This window comes from Apium graveolens, chromosome 9 (genome assembly GCF_009905375.1).
Source record: "Apium graveolens cultivar Ventura chromosome 9, ASM990537v1, whole genome shotgun sequence".
NCBI classification, from domain to species: domain Eukaryota; kingdom Viridiplantae; phylum Streptophyta; class Magnoliopsida; order Apiales; family Apiaceae; genus Apium; species Apium graveolens.
In genome coordinates, this window is record NC_133655.1 from 240,455,469 (window position 1) to 240,476,947 (window position 21,479).

General features: G+C 35.7%; 2 protein-coding genes across 2 annotated transcripts; both read right to left on the minus strand.

The window, feature by feature from the left end:
* On the minus strand, nt 1–713 carry LOC141686240 (ubiquitin-ribosomal protein eS31 fusion protein-like). Its single transcript, XM_074491287.1, has one exon. The coding sequence runs from the start codon at nt 681–683 to the stop codon at nt 213–215; it is 471 nt and encodes a 156-aa protein (XP_074347388.1). The 5' UTR covers nt 684–713; the 3' UTR covers nt 1–212.
* An 808-nt stretch (nt 714–1,521) lies between these two features.
* On the minus strand, nt 1,522–20,864 carry LOC141686649 (importin beta-like SAD2). The gene is made up of 21 exons (XM_074491688.1): nt 20,570–20,864; nt 19,802–19,962; nt 19,555–19,725; nt 19,057–19,167; nt 18,863–18,940; nt 8,290–8,486; nt 8,116–8,176; nt 7,730–7,804; nt 7,466–7,543; nt 7,142–7,204; nt 6,955–7,038; nt 6,719–6,879; nt 6,209–6,248; nt 5,963–6,106; nt 5,673–5,792; nt 5,359–5,574; nt 4,934–5,104; nt 3,607–4,291; nt 2,862–3,061; nt 2,450–2,582; nt 1,522–1,885 (listed from the first exon to the last, which is right to left on the minus strand). Exons 1-21 carry the CDS (start codon nt 20,712–20,714, stop codon nt 1,728–1,730), a joined length of 3,252 nt encoding a protein of 1,083 aa, XP_074347789.1. The 5' UTR covers nt 20,715–20,864; the 3' UTR covers nt 1,522–1,727.
* Between the last annotated feature and the right edge of the window lie 615 nt (nt 20,865–21,479).

The following is a 21,479-nucleotide window of genomic DNA, read 5'->3' on the forward strand; positions in this document are numbered from 1 at the left end:
TTCAACAAATCATAACCAAATCCTCATTCAACATTAACGCAACATAACTAAATTAACCGAGCATCATAGGTAATTAAGCTTCGGAACATAATAATCAACAAAATTATTCCAAACAGTCATAACATAACATAACCGAAAACAAAACACATTATCCAACAAAATCCTTGATACGAAAACATAAGATAAAACTTTAACAAATCTCGATAACTCGATTAATCGCCACCGGCTTTCTGATAAACATAAGTAAGGCCACACTTGCCACAATAATGCCTATCGAAATGATTGGCCATAAAAGTGCCAGCACCACACTCCGCATTAGGACACTCTTTCCTCAGCTTCTGAACCTTGCCACTCTCATCCACCTTATAAAACTGAAGCACACTGAGCTTGACTTTCTTATGCTTATGCTTGATCTTCTTAGGCTTAGTGTAGGTCTTCTTCTTACGCTTCTTGCCGCCGCCGCGGAGACGGAGGACGAGGTGGAGAGTTGATTCCTTCTGGATGTTGTAGTCAGCTAGGGTTCTGCCGTCTTCGAGCTGTTTTCCGGCGAAGATGAGGCGTTGTTGGTCCGGGGGAATGCCTTCCTTGTCCTGGATCTTGGATTTGACATTGTCGATTGTGTCGGAGGATTCGACCTCGAGAGTGATGGTTTTACCGGTTAGGGTTTTTACGAAGATCTGCATCTTTGTGGCTGAAACGTGGCTAGGGTTTTGGGGGTTGTTGCTTGGATATTTATATGGACAAGGGAAGATTGTGTGATGGGCTTTACTGGACTTGGGCTTGGTTTCGGTGCTGTGTTCAGCCTGGCCTTTGTTTTGGTTTGTTCTTGGAAAAAAAATAAAATAAAAATACCCGTAAATACAAATTTCGGAAATCAAAACTAATTAATTGAACTATCAATTTTTGATTTATTGACCTTGTTTTAAAAATTGAATGATTTGTTAAATTGTTTAAAGTATTGATAATTATTAGAAATCAACTGATTTCTATAGTCATGGAATTAGGTCAACAAAAATATTAAGGTGTAAACATGGAGGTGAAAGGGTAAAAACTTATGTTACCATTATCTTCTTTTTATTTATGAAAGAAAACAATTTTTTTACATTTGATTGAGAGATGTGAATCATGGCCCTATAGCAATGCAAACTATACTGACCACAATTCTGAATCAACTTAATCATTTTGGATGTAAATTTGAAAAGAATATTTTATAATATCAACTATATTTTTCATTTATAGCACCAAAAAACTATAGTTTTCATTTATCAACTTTTACTATATGTACTTTGTATAAAGTTTGAGTAGAATAATTAAACAGAAATAAGAACTAGCCTAAGTTCGTAATGTTTCCCGGGGCTTATGGATATGAAAATTTTATTTGTATGTCGTTACTTTTGTTCTGTTGTCAGGGCTTTATTTATCTAACAAAGTAACTATCGTTTAAAATCACAGCTAAAAGTGAATGTGTACATGTTTTCTAACTGCAAATATATCAAATACTTCCATCTCCTACTAAAGGTAGAACCGTAAAAGAAACAATCTACACAAGTGTGATCCAATTTAATGGCAAAACAATTTACACAAATATTACTTTTAACAAGAATAATTTATGTAGCATATGCACCCTAATTCATTATATAACAGCACTGCATCACGTTCACGCATCAAATAAATTATACAAACAAGTATACAACGACGATGCTATGTGTGTTGTTTTCAAGAGCACACTATTGCAGAGGCTGTTGTAGGAATGACCGGAAATCTGGAAAGGTGGTGAGGAAATTTGTTATGAGCTCCTGAGTTACGGATACTGATGCTAGAACTTGATGGTGTCTCTGCACCAGAGACTGCATTATAGTCTCTGGATCAATGTCATCCAGACTACCTATTAAACAAAAAAGTATATCAACTCCACTAGATAATAATAATAGGACAATTACTTCTTTGGATTTGTATGAACAGTGTATGTTTCTCATTCTTGTTTAACCTTTTATATTTTTGCTCTACATGTGAACAGATCAGACAAACATTACTCACTTGATAAGTGGTGAATTCTACATTAAGTCGCAACTTACAAGTGATGAGAGGCATCATCCTGACAGCATTAGAAAATATCAAGCATATATCTAATGACTAATGTTGTGAACTGAGCAATTTTGACTGAATGTCAGTATTAAACTGTCATCCAGATCACCTTGTTCGTGCACAAGTTTGCAGATAAACTGATATGATTAATTTGTAAGTCGTACTTTTGAAAGATGCAAACAATATGACTCCCAAGAATATATTTTTTCTATTTCTTTTCAAGTAAATCCTATGACCTGATGAAATAGAACTTCAGAAAATAAAACAATCATTTAACATCAGCCTAGCAACCTAGAATACTTCTCATAATAATAACCATCATGATATATTCATTATGAATAGTAGCATTAGCAAGTGTATTTACCTAATTCAATCTCCAGCTCGTGATCTTCCACGTCACCTTCCTCCAAGATAGTTCCATCATCCAACTCAGCAGCAGCTTCGGCACACCTTTCAAGGAATTCCTCTTCAGTTTCTTCAGGTTCATCCTCAGATTCCTAGAACAATAATGAATGAGAAATAGTGAAGTGAAAACAACACAAGTTTGGTACAAGACAGGTCCCGTTAAATTGTTGAAACATTTTGAGGTTCTCCCTAATCATTTGGGGCAAGGCTGACATACAATCATATGCATAATGAAGTTCTTGGGAAACAACAATTGGAATGAGAAGCATGAAGGTAGAGAGAGAGACAGGGACAGCGGCTATTAACACGGGGAGCTTATCATTGCCATATAAATAGACAATGTACAGGAAATAAAAGTTAGCTGACCGAACCTCATCACTATCATCTTCTGAATCATCTTCATCATCTTCATCTTCAGTCTCGACATTTTCATCTTCTTCCTCATCTTCTTCCTGCACTGCTTTTAATCTTAGAGATGCCTCTATTAGAGCAACGAAGCAATCCTCTAGCAGACCACCACCCTGGTATCTGACGCTCAGCAGCTGTTCAACCAGCTTTGCCAAGGCTAGCACTGAAAGTCATTTACAAAGAAATTCTGTGATGTCCTTTATTAATCAAATTATAGAACATTTTATAAGAGCTCTGCTCTAACCATATAATGACCTCTGCATAGAGCAGATTGGGATAGAGCTGGTAGTAAAAAAAGGAAAGAGAACTGTCAAGAGTAATTGCTAATACAACAAATATAATTCAGAAAAAATAGTGACATAAAATGCCAAATCACATCCAGAAACAAAGATTACGAGTAACTTAATTATGACTGCAAAGGACTCGGCTTTTGCATGAATTGCCTACATTAAAATATTGTGACCATTTTGGAATCCAAGCAGTCATAATCACTTATGACTTCCTTTGAATGGATCATATCCAATGCATATGAAGAAGACTTCTGTCTGAGAAACTAATATAGAGGATGGAATCTAGAAATAATAGCTCAATTTGATCCTAAACCGACCTGATTAATTCAGGAGCACCTACAAATGTTAATTATTCCATAGCTTTACTCTGTTGAAAGCTTATAAAATAATTAAATTTCATACGTGTCAAATTACTAACCAGTCAACTTAATCTCAGACTCTGTTGATAGACCAGGTTCAAACTTGCTACTCGAGACATATGCGAGGGAAGATGCCCAGACTGTAAAGCCCTCAGGTTCATTCTTTTCCAGTATATCCTCCACAATATCAGGATAGCACAAATAACATGATGAAATGGCAAGCAGCAACGGTGACCACAAAGAACAAGGCTTGCTTCGGATTTCTCTGAAATGAGAAAATGCAGCATGGCTGAAATTTCTGACCAGTGACTGCTTGACACCTTCTGATTCGTATGAGTATGCCGGGACATGCAAGAGTGCATGAACACATGTGGAAGCTCGGCATATTGCAGATGGATATTGTGAAAAGGCCTCACAGATAAAGGAACTTACTCCTTCAATGACAGAAGATCGTGGCACTGGGGGAGCTGGAGGAGATGGTATATCCCCAACAATAAAATTTTTAAGAACAAATTTTCTATTTAGATTGACAACTTCCTTGATGCAAGTGAAAATTGACAAGTCCTCCATTTCCTCCCATGCATGCCAGTCAGCAATTAGAGAAGCCCAAACTAGAATCAACTCTGGAACTTTTAGCTTCATAGCTAATTCACGTTCATTGACAGTTCGCACAATGAAACTGAGCAATGCTGATATATCATCAATGCAGGAAGATGGGGGAGACAATTGATCAATATCACATTCCTGCAGTGCATAAACAGTGTTTATATGAGCATATGATCAAGGAATAAAAGGCAATTACAATTTAATTTCCCTAATTCCTCGTATAAGTAGATTTAGAAATTGTAGAAAGAAAAATAATTACTAGCTAGAACACAAAAATGCTGGTGTCAGGTGAATGCGAGCTACAAATTATGCTGTCTATATAACATACTCCCGGAATCTTGTAAAGTTAATTTTTTGTATATATTGTCCAATCAGTAAATTTCTCACTACAGATAGAAAAATTCCTTGATAGCATTAACCTTAGGGCTTCATGAGCATATTTCCATTAGGCATTAGAGTTTCCTAAAAGTCGGTCTTCACTAGTAAGTTTTTCCAGTACTGCGGTTCCAGCTTAGCTCTACAATGCCTAGTAATCTTACAGCTTGAGAACGCCAACAATCTAATCACATATGAAGTGTGGCACTATAGATTCAAACTAAAATATGTAATCTGTTGGATTAATCTTGGATAATTAATTTAAGATTATCTAAACAAATACAAACCAGTGGTAAAAATGAAAGCAGTATATGTTCTGTTCAAGTAGCTTCTTTTCTTTACAAACATTTCATTTTCAAAAATCAAAACCAAAAACATATCATATAAACAATGTTCATAACTAACCACTTGTTGCACAGGTCTTTGCCAAGCTTGCTGCAAAAGGTCTGATAGAGCTGTAGCAATTGTAGCCCGACCTGATTCCCGCAAGTTACCTGTTTCACTTTGCTCCTCAGGCTCAGAGGCATCCCAACACTGGGTCATCACTGCTAATGCCGCAAATCCCTGTTCTACCGTCTGTTTGAGGGAAAACAAAAGAGTTAAAATTGGGGATTGAGCCACTGAGGCCATACCCTATAGCACGAGCAGGATTTTCAACAGGAGATGGTATGATGCGACAGTTACTATATTAACTCCAACATAACAGAGAAACAAACGAGTGTAAACCAAAATAATACTTCGACGTTGGCATGAATTATTCCTCCAGAAAAATCAAAAAAAAAAATCCAGATTTAAAATAAAAAGAAATCCATGAAGATTATAGCACATACTTGAGACCATTGCTCTGGGTTAGTAGCCATGTACTTCGAGATTGCTCTGACCACCAATGAAACAATATGTGGGACATGAGGCGCTACACTCTCACCTCCAGCCTCCACCAAAGTAGAAAGAAGTTGAAACAAAATCGAGCTTTCTTCATCTTCATCACCAATCCTACCAGCGATTACTTGAAGGACAGGTAACCATTCAGGTGGCAGGTACTCATTCTGACAAGAACAAAGGCACAGAGCAATAAAGAAATTAAAATTTACGAAAATATGCAACAGAATAATATTCAGGACAGACCACGTACACTGCCACATACCTCAACAAGTTCAGCAATGGCACCAGCAGCAGACACTCGCACAGGATAACATGAAATATCCCCCATATCTGGCAATGTCAACGCTTTAAGTAGTGAAGAATAGACATCTGCACTCATGTCCTAAAGAAGCAAGAATCAAACTCACAAGAGGGATTAAAATTACACCCCAGTACACAAGTAGCCCAAAGCCCATCTTTCAGGCAATATAACCTCTCCTCAAGCCTTAAGGTTTTAGGAGGGTTTAATTGGATCATATGTTTAACACAAGTAACAAATTAAAAATTACTCACTTCAGGAATACAAGAAGAAAATTCTCCAAGCACCCAGTTCGCAGTGGCAACCAAATAAGGATGGAAGGCAGATTCTTTATACAATGGCAGAATCCTATTCCGAATAATATTTGTTGCATATGCTGCTTTCTGCTCTCCTAGGAACTGAGTGTGCATTATAAGATTAAAAAGAAGGTAAATCAAGATCAGGTGAAATGAAAACTTTAAGTGAAGATTCACTAAACTGAAAAAGTGAAGTCCGCTTACATCCACAAGGCTTCCATATGCCATAAGAACGCCAAAGTAACTGTACACAAAATAAAAAAAAACTTTATTACAGCAAATGTGATGGTAAGCGTATTTTTGGGAAAAGATATTACATTGAAATATATAGAGAGAACCAGTTTGACTCAGCATCTTACAATGAGGTTTTACAAAATGATGATAAATAAACGGTGCTTCACAGTAATTATCGAAGGCCTCTGTCAGGTTCAAGGCTTCTTGGGATGGGGGAGATTAACTCCATATCAGATAGAAATTTATAGACGCTTAAAATTATTAATCTCATTTACAAAGTCCATGCTCCTTTTGGCCCGGAATTTATTTTAGCAATTTGCAACATACAAAAAAACATAAATAATACAGCTGGACAGAATATACTGATGTCACCATAACAATTTGCAACATACAGCAGAACATAAGTAATACAGCTGGACAGAACATATTGATGTCACCATAGTAAAAAACTTAATTTTGGAGAGTTTATTGTGAACTCACTCATTCACAATCTTCGGTACAGATGTAGTAATATCAGTGGGAATGGGAAACTTTGACAAAAAGGGAATAACTAACAACTCCCCCATAGAACTACGGTTCTTTTGCCTATTCTTTTCACCTTTTTTACGCTTTGACAAAACGGAAGCCGCAACAGGAGGCCCCTGCAGACATAAAGAACTATTCACCAAGAACTCATCAGTATTATCAATGGAAAAATCATTATTAGTGATACTAACCTTTGAAATTGATATAACACCAAGCAAATTCAAGGCACTTTTTCTTGGTGAGAACAAATCCTCTCTAAATCCAGAAATTTCCCCCTGCAACATTAAAAATAAAAACACAAATACATATAGGTGTCTGTGCGTGTGTATGTGTACTTTTCAGGTAATGTTAAAAAGCACAGTGTATGTAGATATATACCACATCAGATGGAAGATTATTCCGGATAAATTCATCAGGATCTTCTTCCCATTCTGCAATATCCTACTTGCGAACATTTTATTAAATTAGTTCCATCCAACATTCAAGAAGTGTGAGATTACGATGAAATTTGAATTTGGGGAAGCCTTTGATGCAAAGATTTACATACAAAGATGATTTCCATCTACTAAAATCCAAATCCCCACCCTATGAATGATATCATTCTATCTACTAAAGCTGATAATCATGCTAGAAAGTACTTATATCATTATTGATTAAGATAAAAAAAAACTCATCCAAATCAGGAACATTAAAAGATTATACCTTCTCATTCATCACCATTGCTTGGAAGATTGCTGAGTTCAACAAAGATGAGAAATGGGGTGAAACAAGCCTCCAACCCTATATCATTTGAAAAAATAATAAAATAAAAATAATATAGAAAAGAGTTATTCAGAATAAAGTGCTCAGCTGAAGCAATTTAAGAGCCACATCCCTAAGAATTAAGCCTAGGAAAAACAAAACATATGATACAACTGGCCTTTCAAAAAACAAAAAATAAAAGAGACATGAACCAAATGAGCTTACTGGCCCTGTTTCTAGAACGCGTGAGATAACATCAAATGCTAATGAAATAATCCTTTCCGAGAGAAAGTCCAGTTTCTGCACAGATAGATTTACAAATTAATAATGAACAATTGAGGTTATAAACAATCTGAATTATCTGAAGCAACAAAATTTAAAAGATAAACTTGTGTGCAACTGTACAACTAAAAGAACAAAAAATCACAAATATATTAAGAATGACAGCAAAGCACCAACTGACCAACAGTCAAAAGATAATTAGGATATAGAAGTGAAGTGAAGGTGCATAGGAAATACATTGTAGTTTCATGTTGCCCTTGGTATATGAAATCTTGTTTTTAAGAAATATAGTAGGTAATACGAGTATGCTAGCAAGCATAGAGACTTACACTGATGTTTGTGCTATGCTTGACTATATTTGAAACACACTTTATGATGTCTGGCATCAGCCTGTGATTGAAGAAATGTTAACATTAATAGCAACCTTACAAAAAATTCTGCTAATTATCATTTATACAGAAATAGATAGGTAGATGGTCAAATTTTATCTTTGGTTGCCTTACTTATCAGAAAACTTCCTATGTCGTGTGACCAAAGCACAGAATATAAGCAGGCTTCTCTTCCCTGTCTTCAGCCTGAGCAAATACCCATCTTCCAAAATTTCCTCACCGTCAAATCTCAATGAATTTAAAATCACAAAAAGGTCCTTACAAAGTGAAGGAAGCAGAGATTCCAGAGTAGATGGCATATGTGATCTCACCTACAAAACTGGCTGCAGTTAATAAAAAAATCGGCAAGGGCAGAATGGGGAAATACAAGTTACGGGGCTCAGCATATGAACAAACATTACTTGTTTATGAATTTGAGGCTTCTAACACAGCTACAAATCAACCTTTGAAAATAAATGAGGAGCTTTATCTCTTTCATAAAATGAACAATTTCTTTGACTTGAAGTATATACACGTCAAAAACATGGTTATATAAGAAAAAAGAATTCACAGGTTGATGCACACAATAGAAACCCAGATTTTTCTAGTGTAAAGACCAAGAGAAACAGTACTAGGCTTTTAAGTAAATTTAGTGACCTTCACACCACAAATTGTGTTTATTGTTAGATATATTTGATAATGGCATGTCTAATATGATTTATGTTTAGTTTTCAGATCTTACTTAAACAGGACAAATCAGTACTTAACTGAAATCAGCACTTATACTGAAGTCAGAACTTAAGTCATCAGTACTTAACGTTCAGGAGATATTTATCAGAAAATAATATCAGGACTTAAAGGAAACATTCAGATAAGGAAGGCAGCTGATTTACAGGAAGAGAAGATCTAGACAAACGTAAGAAAATATATGCATGAAGAAGAAATTCTATGAAAAATAGAATACTTGGAAGAAAAGATATCTGATTGATATATTTTAGGAAGCAGAATTATATTCTATATCAATTAGCGATTATCTTGTAACTGTGTAGTATATAAACACAGACATAGGGTTTACACTATAAGTGTTATCATTATCGAGAATATTATTCATTGTAACCCTAGCAGCTCTCGTGATATTTGTTCATCACTGAGAGAGGACAGTTCCATACTGTAACAGAGTTTATTGTTCTGAATAAAGTTTGTTTTCTGTTACTTGAGTTATTAGAGTTCGATTTGATTATGCTATACACTGTATTCACCCCCCTCTACGGTATGTATGACCTAACAAGTGGTATCAGAGCCTATCTGTTAACACACAAACAGTTTAAGATCCAAAACAATCATGTCTGAAGCAGAAACTCCAACCAAGCCACCAAAACTGAAGAACCACCAAAGACACAAATCCATAGTCGATATGAGACTATTAGAGTTCTCATATTGAAACCGTCTGAATATCCCATATGGAAGGTGAGGATGACTATGTTTCTGAAAGCTACATATCCTGAATATCTTGACAGAATCAAGGAAGGACGTCACAAACCAACAAAGCTCGTTGTTGCAGTTGCAGGTGAAGCAGCAAAGTTTGTATCAAAGGAGAAGAGTGATTACACTACTGAAAATATCGCTTTAATTGCTAAGGATGCGAAGGTACGACACTTACTGCATAGTGCTATTGATAATGTAATGTCAAACAGGGTAATTAACTGCAAGACTGCAAAGGAGATATGGGATGCCTTGGAAACAAGATGTCAGGGAACTGATTCGATCAAGAAGAACATGAAGACAATACTCACTCAAGAGTATGAACACTTTGACTCAACGCCAACTGAGTCATTGACTGATTTATATGACGGATTTGTCAAGCTCTTGAATGATTTGTCACTGGTTGATAAGGAGTATGATCTAGAAGATTCAAATCTTAAATTCATGTTAGCTCTTCCTGAAAGCTGGGATTTGAAGGCAACAACTATAAGAGACAACTATAATCTTGATGAAACGACTCTTGATGAAATTTATGGGATGCTCAAGACTCATGAACTTGAGATAGAATAAAGAAGCAAGAGAAAAGGAGGAAAGTCAAGGACAGTTGCTCTTAAGGCTGAAGAAGAATCCCCCAAGGCAGCTACCTCAAGGAAAGGCAAGGGTAAAGCTCTCTTCACAGAGTCTGATACTGAGTCATCAAGTACTGATAGTGATGATAACTCAGAATCTGAAAGCCTGCCGGAGACGGATGTTGATGAAGAGATGATGAAGCTGTGTGCTCTTATGGTGAAAAGAATCACGAAGATTGCATACAGAAAGTTCAGGAAGGGAAAGAAGTTTTCCAGGAAAGGTGCAAGTTCTGATAAGAAGAATTTCAGAAAATCTGAGGTCAAAGGAGGAAAGTCTGACAGAGGAGATTATACAAATGTCAAATGCTACAACTGTGGTGAGAAATGCCACATATCTCCTGATTGCCAGAAAGTGAAGAGTGACAAAGGCAAGGCTCTTGTCACAAAGAACAAAAGCTGGACAGACACCTCAGATTCTGAAAGTGAGGAGAATTATGCCTTGATAGCAAATGCTGATATGGCAAGTGCTGAAAGCAGTCATGAAGCTGCTGAGTTAAAGTTACCTCAAACTACTTATGCCTTTCATACTGATGATATTAATGAGTTGAGAAGATATCTTAAAACCATGTTCATTAGCTATAGAGATCAAACTTTAACATGTGAAAGATTAACTTCTGAAAATCTTACTTGGAAAAAGAGGAATGATTATTTAGAAAAAAAGTTAGTCATGTTCCATCAAACTAAGAAAGATAGAGATGATACTTTCTATGTTAGGGATGAAGTACTTAAAATAAATGAATCTCTAAAAACTGAGTTAGAAAAGGAAAGAGAGATTATCAGGACTTGAACTAACTCTGGCTAAACAACTCAGAATTTGTTAAGTAGTGAAAACTGGAAAGAGGGCTTAGGTTATGGAGAGGATAAAAATAATAAAGGAACTGTAGATATTAAGCCTATAGTTGTTAAACAAAAGCCAAAGTTAAAACTTGTTAAGTTTGTAGTTGTAAAGTCTGATACTGAGAAATCAGAAATTAAAAAGGAATTAACTTCTGACAAACTAAAACAGGAAAAGACAACTGAAGTAAACGTAGGCTTAATGACAAAGAAGCAGCTTAAGTATAAGCTGAAAGATGTTAAAATGCAAACAAGGTAAAATCACCTAGGAAAATAGGAATGGAAAGGAAGGTGTGAATAAAAGCAATGATTATAAGCCTGTTCCTGATGTTCCTAGAAAAACGTGTCATAACTGTGGAAGTTCTAACTATCTGGCTTCTTTTTGCAGGAAGAAGAACATAAACTACTTACCTTCAAAGTCAGCAGTTAAGAGTCAGTCTGTTAGATATAAGTCACAAAATCCTTGTTTTCATTGTGGTAGTTTATGGCATTCCATTTATACTTGTAAGGAATATCATAGTCTGTACTATGATTATTATCAAATAAAATCTTCTTTAAAGAAAGTTAGCATTGTTCCTTCTAGTGTAAGTTCTGATTCAAAGTCTGATAGTGTAAATTCTGATAAGAAAAATGTTAACATAAACTCTGATGCTAAATCCGCTGCAAATGTTAACAAACTTAATAAGGCCAAAGGATCCAAGTAAGTCTGGGTCTTTAAAACTAATCATTAGTGGTCTTTGTGATTGCAGAGCAACAGGAAAAACATCCTAGTTCTGGACAGTGGATGTTCAGGACATATGACTGGAAATAAAGCCCTGCTATCAGACTTTGTGGAGAAGGCTGGCCCAAGTGTTTTTTATGGAGATGACAACATTGGAAAAACGTTGGGATATGGCAATATCAATCTTGGGAATGTCATCATTAAAGAAGTAGCTCTGGTCTCAGGACTTAAACACAATCTGCTGAGTGTTAGTCAAATCTGTGACAGAGGTTATCATGTAGATTTCTTTGAAGAACACTGTGAAGTTATTAGCAAATCTACAGGCAAAGCTGTTCTGAAAGGATACAGGCATGGTAACATCTATGAAGCCAAGCTTTCAACAAGTACTGATGGTTCTGCAGTCTGTTTGATTAGTAGAGCATCAATTGAAGAAAGCTGGAACTGGCACAAAAAACTCTCTCATTTAAATTTCAACAATATAAATGAATTAGTCAAGAAAGATTTTGTGAGAGTACTGCCAAAGTCAGTATTTGCTCCTGATGGCCTTTGTGATTCTTGTTAGAAGGCTAAACAAAGGAAATTCTCATTCAAGAGCAAGACTGAATCATTAATTCTTGAGCCTTATCACCTACTACATGTTGATCTATTTGGTACAGTAAATGTCATGTCTATTGCAAAGAAGAAATATGCTATGATCATAGTGGATGAGTTCACCAGATACACATGGGTGTATTACTTGCACACAAAAAGTGAAACTGCATCTATCTTGATTGATCATGTTAGACAACTGGATAAATTGGTTAAAGATTCTGTGAAAATAATAAGAAGTGATAATGGTACTGAGTTCAAGAATTTGATAATGGAAGAGTTCTGCAAAAACCATGAAATCAAGCAGGAATTTTCTGCTCCTGGAACTCCACAGCAAAATGGAGTTGTTGAAAGCAAGAATAGAACTCTCATTGAAACTGCACGTACAATGCTTGATGAAGCAAAGCTTTCAACCTATTTCTGGGCTGAAGCTGTGCAAACTGCTTGTTTTACTCAGAATGCAACACTCATTAACAAGCGAGGAAAGACACCATATGAGATGGTAAAGAAAAAGAAACCAAATCTGAAGTATTTTCATGTATTTGGATGCAAATGTTTTGTTCTTAAGACTCACCCTGAACAGCTATCCAAATTTGATCTAAAAGCTGATACATCAGACTTTATGATCAGTATTTACAGATATTACTTTCTTTGTGTATTCTGTGCCTAATTGAAAATTGCTTAAGTACTGATTGTTGTCTGATGTGAATTTCTAAACTCTGATAGTGATATGACTATTTATGTGACTATTCAATCCTATGCGGATAACTGTGCTAGATACTGACCTAGTAGTCTTTAACATACTAGAGATCCCATGTTAGAAGTAATTATTTATGTGGAAATCTATTGACACAAGCAAATTCTGATATTGAGTTTAATCACGTTTAATTTGTCTATCTTATTACTAAGTCAAAAACTAGAATAATGCTTCTCATCTGTTAAGTTCTGATGTTAGTAAATCTGATGGATGTACTAAGTGCTGATAAATCTCACTCATCAAAAGAAAAAGTAAAAGAAAGGGGAATAAAAATCAGGTACTCCTTTGAGATCTAGATTAAAAATGGGGAAGGGACGACCCAAGTGCATTGCTGATATTAAGTAATATGCATCAGAAAAGCAAATAATTATTTTTCTTGGTGACTTTTCACACTTTATGATTGCTGGAGATATACTCTGATAATAGCATAAATTCTGATAAGCAATCGTGACTCACTTACACTGAGAAGCCACTGTAAAATGGAATTTCAAAAGATGCATAAAATAAGCACAAAACAGTTGAGGTGGACTCGTGCATGAACTCATTCAAAAGTAAACTTCAGAATAATGACAGATTTTTAGTAAAGTTCTTAGTTATGCCTTATTTCTAAGATGTACTGAAGTGAATCAGACTTTACTCTTTGTCTGATATTTTGCTTCATGCACAAACTTACACTCCATATGAATGATGAAAATTACTGTGGCGTTCAATGTTGTTTTAGATGAACAGTTTATGTGTCAAATTGCATAAATTCCGAGGACAAGTTCTGATGGAAGTTCTGATAAATAAGTTCTGAAGAACCGAAATCAGAATTTGTGTGAAGAATCACAGAGATAGGCATTCATTTTTCGATTTAAGAAATCATGTTCTGATGACTGTTAAGTTCTGATATAAGTCTAAGTGCTGATATTAAATTCTGATCCTCTATTTGACTTATTTGTGGTTAAAATCTGAAACAGTCTTATTTTAAATCAGAATATGTACGAGTGAGATATTAACAGTTAATACAATTAGGGTTAGTGGAACACGTACATGCACAGTAATATTTACTTGTTTCTTGTGCGCATTAAACCCTGTTTTACACTTCTAATGACTGTTTTTCTTCTTCCCAGTCTAGGGAGACGAGGTAGAATTATTTCTACCTGTTCGCATTAAATTATCCTTGCGTCTCCTGACATTCTATTGCCTATATAAACCATCACCTCACATCAGCCTACACATCATTTCTTTTCTTACATACTCACTCTCTTTTCCCTAATACCAACACAATCATGGTTAACTACAATATGTTTTTAAACTATGAGACCTTCAACATGGAGTTGAGTTGTGAGGACTGGCAGCAGGAATGGCACGTAACTGTCATTCCTGATGAGATTTAGGACTCGGTTCCCCAGGAGGTTCTCACACACCTCCTGTTCTTTTACATGGACTACCATCGCCATCTGGAGCGATTGGAAGAAGAAAGGCTGGAAGCTCTCCGCCAACAAGAGCGAATCATTCGACTCGCTATTCTTTTTGTAGAGAGTCGGAAGAAGAAATAATTTGTTTTCTTCTTCCTATTTTTCTTCATCGTCAGCTTTGTCCGGCTTATTAGCCAAGAACAAACAAAAGCTGTTGATGTTGGAGTTTGTAGCATACCTCAGTCTGTAAAACATATCTTGGTAAATGTTGATCCTCTAACCTACAGATCTGTTTATCCTGATGTACAACCCACCACCACAACCCAGACAACTCACCACCCATCAGAACATACCACACATACACCTCAATCTACTCTACCTTCTGTCCGAACATATCTCAAAACTTCACAGCTACCTCAACCTTCATCATCAGCACATATTGTGAAGCCTTCATCTTCCAAGCCCAAGAGGACAAAGACTGTACCTCAGACAATACAGAAGAAAAGGAAGCTGAGGAACAGGTTTCTGCATCAGAACCTGTTGATAAAGAAGCTGAGAAGGTCCCTTCTCAGAAGGATTCTGGAAATGGGGGATCTAAGCTTCTCAAAAGGCTTAGAAGAATGACTTATGCTGAACCTCCCAAGGAATCCCCACCTTCAAAGAGATACAAGAAACAGAGAGCTAAAAGGTCAGCTTCAGATGATGAGGAAACAACAACTAAGGAAGGAGATCAGGAATCTCTAATCTCAAAAGAATCAGAATTTGTTGAAGCTATTGCATCTCCCTCTCCATTGTCCCCAACTCAGGAAGCTGCTACAGACAAGGCAAACACACCATCTGTGTCTCCTGTACATAAAACTGTATCTCCTGTAGACCCAGGCACAAGTGCTGAAATTGATATTCACAACCTGGTTTTACTGATGCTACTCAAACTCCAGAATTGTCTACAACACCTTCTCTGCATCTAAATGTTGATCAGAATATAGGTGAGCATCAGGATATGGCTGTTGATCAGAACTTGGAAACAGATCAGCACTTAGAGGATTATGCTGAAGCCTCAATTGCTTCTCATACTGTTGTTTTATCAGAAGATGTTGATTCTGTCAGTTCTGATGCTTTAAATGCTGATACTACTGATGATGCTGCTATTAATGCAGATGCTGATGAAGCTGGTCCTTCAGGACATGTACCTCAACAAACTGTTCATAAATCTGAACTTGTTAAGAAGTTTGTTACAAGAGCAGCACCAGTACCTTGGAGTGAAACTCCTAGAGGACAGGAGTGGAATAAGGAATGGAACTCGGTTACCTTTGTTCCATCTGAAAAGATTCTTGTTGGGCACTTGGCAAAAGCTGATGAAATGTTAATTAATGATGATTTCAAGACACAGCTTCGAGTCACTGCATTGAGTACTAGACATCTTCAAGGTCTTCATTCAACAACTCATGCAGAGTTACATAAAATTCAGGAAGAATTGCTCAAACAAGAAACGACTCAGAAAATTGATAAGAAAAAATTCTTCCAACCTACCTTTGACAGAGTTGCTTATATTGAAAAGACCCAAGAGAAACAACAATCTCAGATTGATGATATTTTGAAAAATCAAGCTTCTCAGCAATCTCAACTCGATGAAATTCAAGCCTCAGTGGAATTGCTTGTCTCTCTTCTCTTACCTGTTGATGCCAAAAAGGGGGAGAAAGTAATTAAGTCCAAATGCAAAACTGTGAAGACACTGAAGGGGAAGGATGATGAAAAAGATGACCAAGGAAACTCTGGAATGGGTGGAGGTCATGGTCAAGGTAGAAGTTTCTCATCAAGAAGAGCTGAAATTACAAGTCACAGGACAAGTTCTGATACTGGAAAAAGAATTACTTTTGCTACTGGTAAAAGGATAAGTTCTGATGAACTTTTGGATCTTGATGAAGAAATATCAAGACAGCTATTTCTGAAAGAAAATCCAGGAATGGATTTTGAGAGTCTGATGGAAGAAAAAGCTAGACTTAAGTCAGAAAAAATCAAATCTAAATCTGAAGCTTCTGTTGGTAAAAAGAAACTTCCAAAGGTCAAAGGCATTTTGATAAAAGAAAGAACAAATCCTGAAGCAACCAAGGCTAAATCACAATTGCAGATAGATCCAAGGTCCAAGGGCAAAGAGAAAGTTGGTGAACCTATCAAGGTTTATGTGCCTCTTGTGGATGAAGAAATTACTGTTGAAGATGCTGATCTTGCTCTGACTTCAAGAAAAATTTCTAAGACAACCTCTGACATGGCTCAAGTTGTTCAGAGTTAAGATATAGTTAGTTCTGATATCTCAAAGAAGCAAGTAACCTCTGACATAGCTCAAGTTAACTTGATATCAGAAGATAAATCAAAGGAAACCTCTGACATTGCTCATGTTAAACCTTCAAAGTTACTCCTACCAGGATTCAACAAAGCCAAACAGACTCAACCTTTGAAGATTGTTGTAGGTGGTTTTGAAGCAAGAGTGGTTACTGGAAAGGAAGAAAGAGATAAATCTGGATTGGGTAGTGCTGATGAAAGAAGAATACAAAACACAACCAATGATCCAACTTCCTTAAGTGAATCAGGTATTGGAGCAACTCTTGAAAGATTGAATCAACTAGAATCTGTACAGATGGTTTACCATACCTACTTGAAAGAACACATCTTGTTGTACTTCATGACAGATGGTAGGGTTTAGCATATAAGAGAAAATGCTATTTCATTGAAGTATTTTGAAGAACTGGAACATGTATTATTCTTACTTCAAGTGAATGACAAAATAACAGAAAGTGCTGCAAACTATTTGAAGAGTCAAATTCAGAAACAGAAAAGGCTTTATTCTGTTAAGTCTGACAGCATATATCTTCCAAAGTACAGAGATCACAAGGGTGATATTGTTGAAATGAAGCCTAACTCTGCTAAGATTATAACTACCTTTCTGGGTTACAAGGCTGTGGAATTCAATCTTGAGTCTGACAAGGCGTATTTGATCAGATTGGATCAAGACATAAGGAAAGCTAAAATTAATGATCTCAGACCTGCAATCTTTCAAACTGGTGAAGATTCTGCAGAACTTAAAGATGCTAAAAGGAGGATGATTGATGAACTTAGATATGCTGAGAGATGTTAAAGAACTATCTCAGAACAACTCCTGACATCAGAGAGATCAGAAAGTGAAGCCAAGTCAAGATCTACAACTACTTAAATTCTGATATGTATATAGACTGAAGTTGTTATCAGAAGTTAAAGTTGGTAAAGCTTTAAGGACTGTAAGTTGTAGTTATCTAGTCAAATTCTCATGCATTTGTACTTAATGTTTTTGACATCATCAAATATTTGTTAACTTGTATATTATGCTAATTTACAAGTTGGGGGAGATTGTTAGATATATTTGATAATGTCATGTCTAATATGATTTATGTTTAGATTTCAGATCTTACTTAAACAGGACAAATCAGTACTTAACTGAAATCAGCACTTATACTGAAGTCAGAACTTAAGTCATCAGTACTTAAGGTTCAGAAGATATTTATCAGAAGATAATATCAGGACTTAAAGGAAACATTCAGATAAGGAAGGCAGCTGATTTACAGGAAGAGAAGATCTAGACAAACGTAAGAAAAGATATGCATGAAGAAGGAATTATACGAAGAATATAATACTTGGAAGAAAAGATATCTGATTGATATATTTTAGGAAGCAGAATTATACTCCATATCAATTAGCGATTATCTTGTAACTGTGTAGTATATGAACACAGACATAGGGTTTACACTATAAGTGTTATCATTATCGAGAATATTATTCATTGTAACCCTAGCAGCTCTCGTGATATTTGTTCATCACTGAGAGATGACAATTCCATACTGTAACAGAGTTTATTGTTTTAAATAAAGTTTGTTTTCTGTTACTTGAATTATTAGAGTTCTATTTGATTGTGCTATACACTGTATTCACCCCCCTCTACAGTGTGTGTGACCTAACATAATAGAAACTTAAAAAAACTGAAAACTTTCAAACAGTTTCAACAAAAGCTCACAGGAAGTATGAGCAAAATTAACAAAGTCAGTAACCGAACCTACCACGAGGGTTTCTGCCCAAGCTTAACTTAACTGCCATCTGCATGTTTATGTTTTTTGATTCTTCTGCTAGCTCATTAGCCTTAGGTTTATACTTTGTAAGTTGGTGCTTATTTACTAAAGCAGTTTGCCTGACCTATTTTGATTTTTCCTTTTCTTTTCTAGGTCAAGAATTGTATGTGAAAATAATGAGGAACATATAACTAAAAACTTACAGCAAAATACATGCACTTGCTTATGATTAGAAGTATCTTCTCAATTTCCACCACTGCGCCGTACTGGCTGCGTATAGCCTGTGATTGACACCAAAACCACATTAAAACATTCCTTGAGTAAAATGAGGGCAAATCAACGGGGACACTTCATACGAGAGATAGAAGAAGAATATCAAGTAGGATGAAGAAAGTACCTTTTCCACAAAATGGTGAAACAGGGGTAGTAAAGGTACAAGAATATTTTCTGCAATGAGCTCTAGCTGCGGTGGGACTGGCTCCCTTGCAACTTTTGGATTCAGAAAATACTGCCAAGAAAGGGTGGTTGTAAAAATCAGTTTAATCCACAGAATAAGATATACTATCTAACTGTTACCAACATTTTTAAGTATGGCTAAAGCCGTGTATAATGATGTGTCTAATAAGAAAGTGCATAAAAGCCTAGCTAAATAAGAACATTTAATCACAGAAAGGGCATCAATAAACGAACATGGGCCAGAAATAAATAATATAGTCACTCTTGAAAAAGGTAATTATAATTACTTTCTACATTTTTTGATATTTTCTGCACATGATATCTTGCTTTTTTAACCTTGAAGGAAGTCCTGAATAGTTATTTATGCAAACTTGAAGTAAATAATTGCATTTGTAAACAACTTAAGGAGCTGAATAATTCATTTGCATGCAATAGGTACCTGGAATGGTCTAATGAGAGAGTGAAGAACTGTTAGGGCATTAATGGTTTTCCAATCAGTATGGCCACCTTCAATGATCAGATCACTGTTGCGAATAACTGATTGCAGTTCAGGGATAAGTTCAGGCCACGAATTATCCTTCACAAACTCGGCACCAACAATCACCCGAAACTGCATCCAGACGAGGATAACACACATAAGCACATAATCAAGCCCAGTTATATTCATACTTCACAATAATGCATACCCCTTCAACTAAAACTTTCAGAACTGCAGGTTTCACTTGAAACAAAGCTCGCATAAATGCATCTCGAAACTCTTTGCTGATTTTGGATGCATCAATATTTTTCCTTATGTAATTCTTAAGATATGTAGCAGCTGCAATTGCTTGACCTTTGTCATCACCTCCTAAAAAAATCCAAACTCATTAACAACCATATCTGCAGATACAATAATTACTTTATATAGACGTGCTTGAGTTCAAATACAAACTGTTACAAACTCTAAATCCTACACGTAAATTTTATGAACTTACTTGTTCTTAGTGAATCTTATATTTCTAAACTACAGATTGTCTCTTCTTCTATTTAGTGACTCTTGAAGGTTTTGCAGATTTTGTAGGTTTGTACAATTAAACCTGTATAAATTAATAACCTCGGAAGCAGTGAGTTTTATTAATTCCTCGAGATTAAAAACATACTAGGGTTAATTATCATACAAGTCACTTAGTATGCTCCAATATATCAAGTGAGTCACCGCAAAATCTTTGGTCTGTATTAAACCGCTCATTAGATGACACATTTCATTCCGTAATATAAACTCCATTTCAGATCGAATCACGATTGTACCAAAATTGAAAACAGTTCACCAATTATCAGCTCCAACACTTGTAACACAAATTCCATTACATTTAGGAATGCAATTAAACACATAAAATTAACTAAAGTACAAACAAGTTTATAATTCCGTCCACGTAATTTTTGTAGATAATATGTGAAAAAAAAGAGGAAATTACCGGCGGCGGCGAGGGAGAGGAGAGCAGAGGAGAAGCTAGGGTGTTGAGAGAGGCGGTCGAGAGAATCGGTGGCGGCGTGGACGACGGCGCCGTCGGGGCTGAGAGTGTTGCTCAGTAACTCAGCTATTTGATTCTGTATTTCCATCCTCAATTGAATTTGATTTGCGGCAGAACCAAACCCTAGTTTTTGTTAGCTTGAAAATGGAGGCAAATAGTTACAGATGGAGGGATATGTGAAAGTAGTACAGTGATATATAATTTAGTTTTAGCGCGGGAAAATAAATATATACTTTACGAGTATTGGTCTCAGGTTTTGTAATTAGGGGGAAAACATGATCCGTGGGAAGATGAAATTTATTTTCCTATTTCACCAAAAAAAACTTATTTTCAATCCCATACAGTTAATCGCTAATTGTCAACTAGGGTCATAACTTTATTCGTAATCCGACTGTTCATAGTAATAAAGTTTTGTGATCTTTAGAGCAAGTCCAACAAGTCCATTATATGATATTCTAAATCAAAATTTAGGATAATTGATAAGAAAAATAGTTTCAACACTGCCCTAGTGATGCATTAGAGCAAGTCCAACAATGTTCTACCATATGCATTATAAATATAATAAAAATGGTGTCCTACTAATTTAGGATATTAAAATGATATATCAATTCCAACAATTTGCCTTATAGTTTTGCCTTATTATTATAATAATAATAATAATAATATATTTGAATTAAAATTGGAGGGAAAAGTAAAGATAAGAGAAGAGAGATGTGTAAAAAAGAGGGAAACAAATTTTTTATTGGTAGAAATGAAATAGGGCATGTACTATGGTGCCCTAAAAATAAGTCTATAAGGCATGTTTAGGACACTGTTGGAACTCTTATTTTTATCAATTGCCCTAAATTTTGAT

Bases quoted from the DNA above. Each gene is read 5' to 3' on its own strand.
- LOC141686240 (XM_074491287.1), bottom strand. From the start codon at position 683: ATGCAGATCTTCGTAAAAACCCTAACCGGTAAAACCATCACTCTCGAG.
- LOC141686649 (XM_074491688.1), bottom strand. From the start codon at position 20,714: ATGGAAATACAGAATCAAATAGCTGAGTTACTGAGCAACACTCTCAGC. The intron at 7,039-7,141 runs GTATATATCTAC...TTAATGTTGCAG, and splicing joins ATAATCTTCCATCTGATGTG to GGGGAAATTTCTGGATTTAG. The intron at 5,793-5,962 runs GTGAGTAATTTT...TTGCTTCTTTAG, and splicing joins TTTCTTCTTGTATTCCTGAA to GACATGAGTGCAGATGTCTA.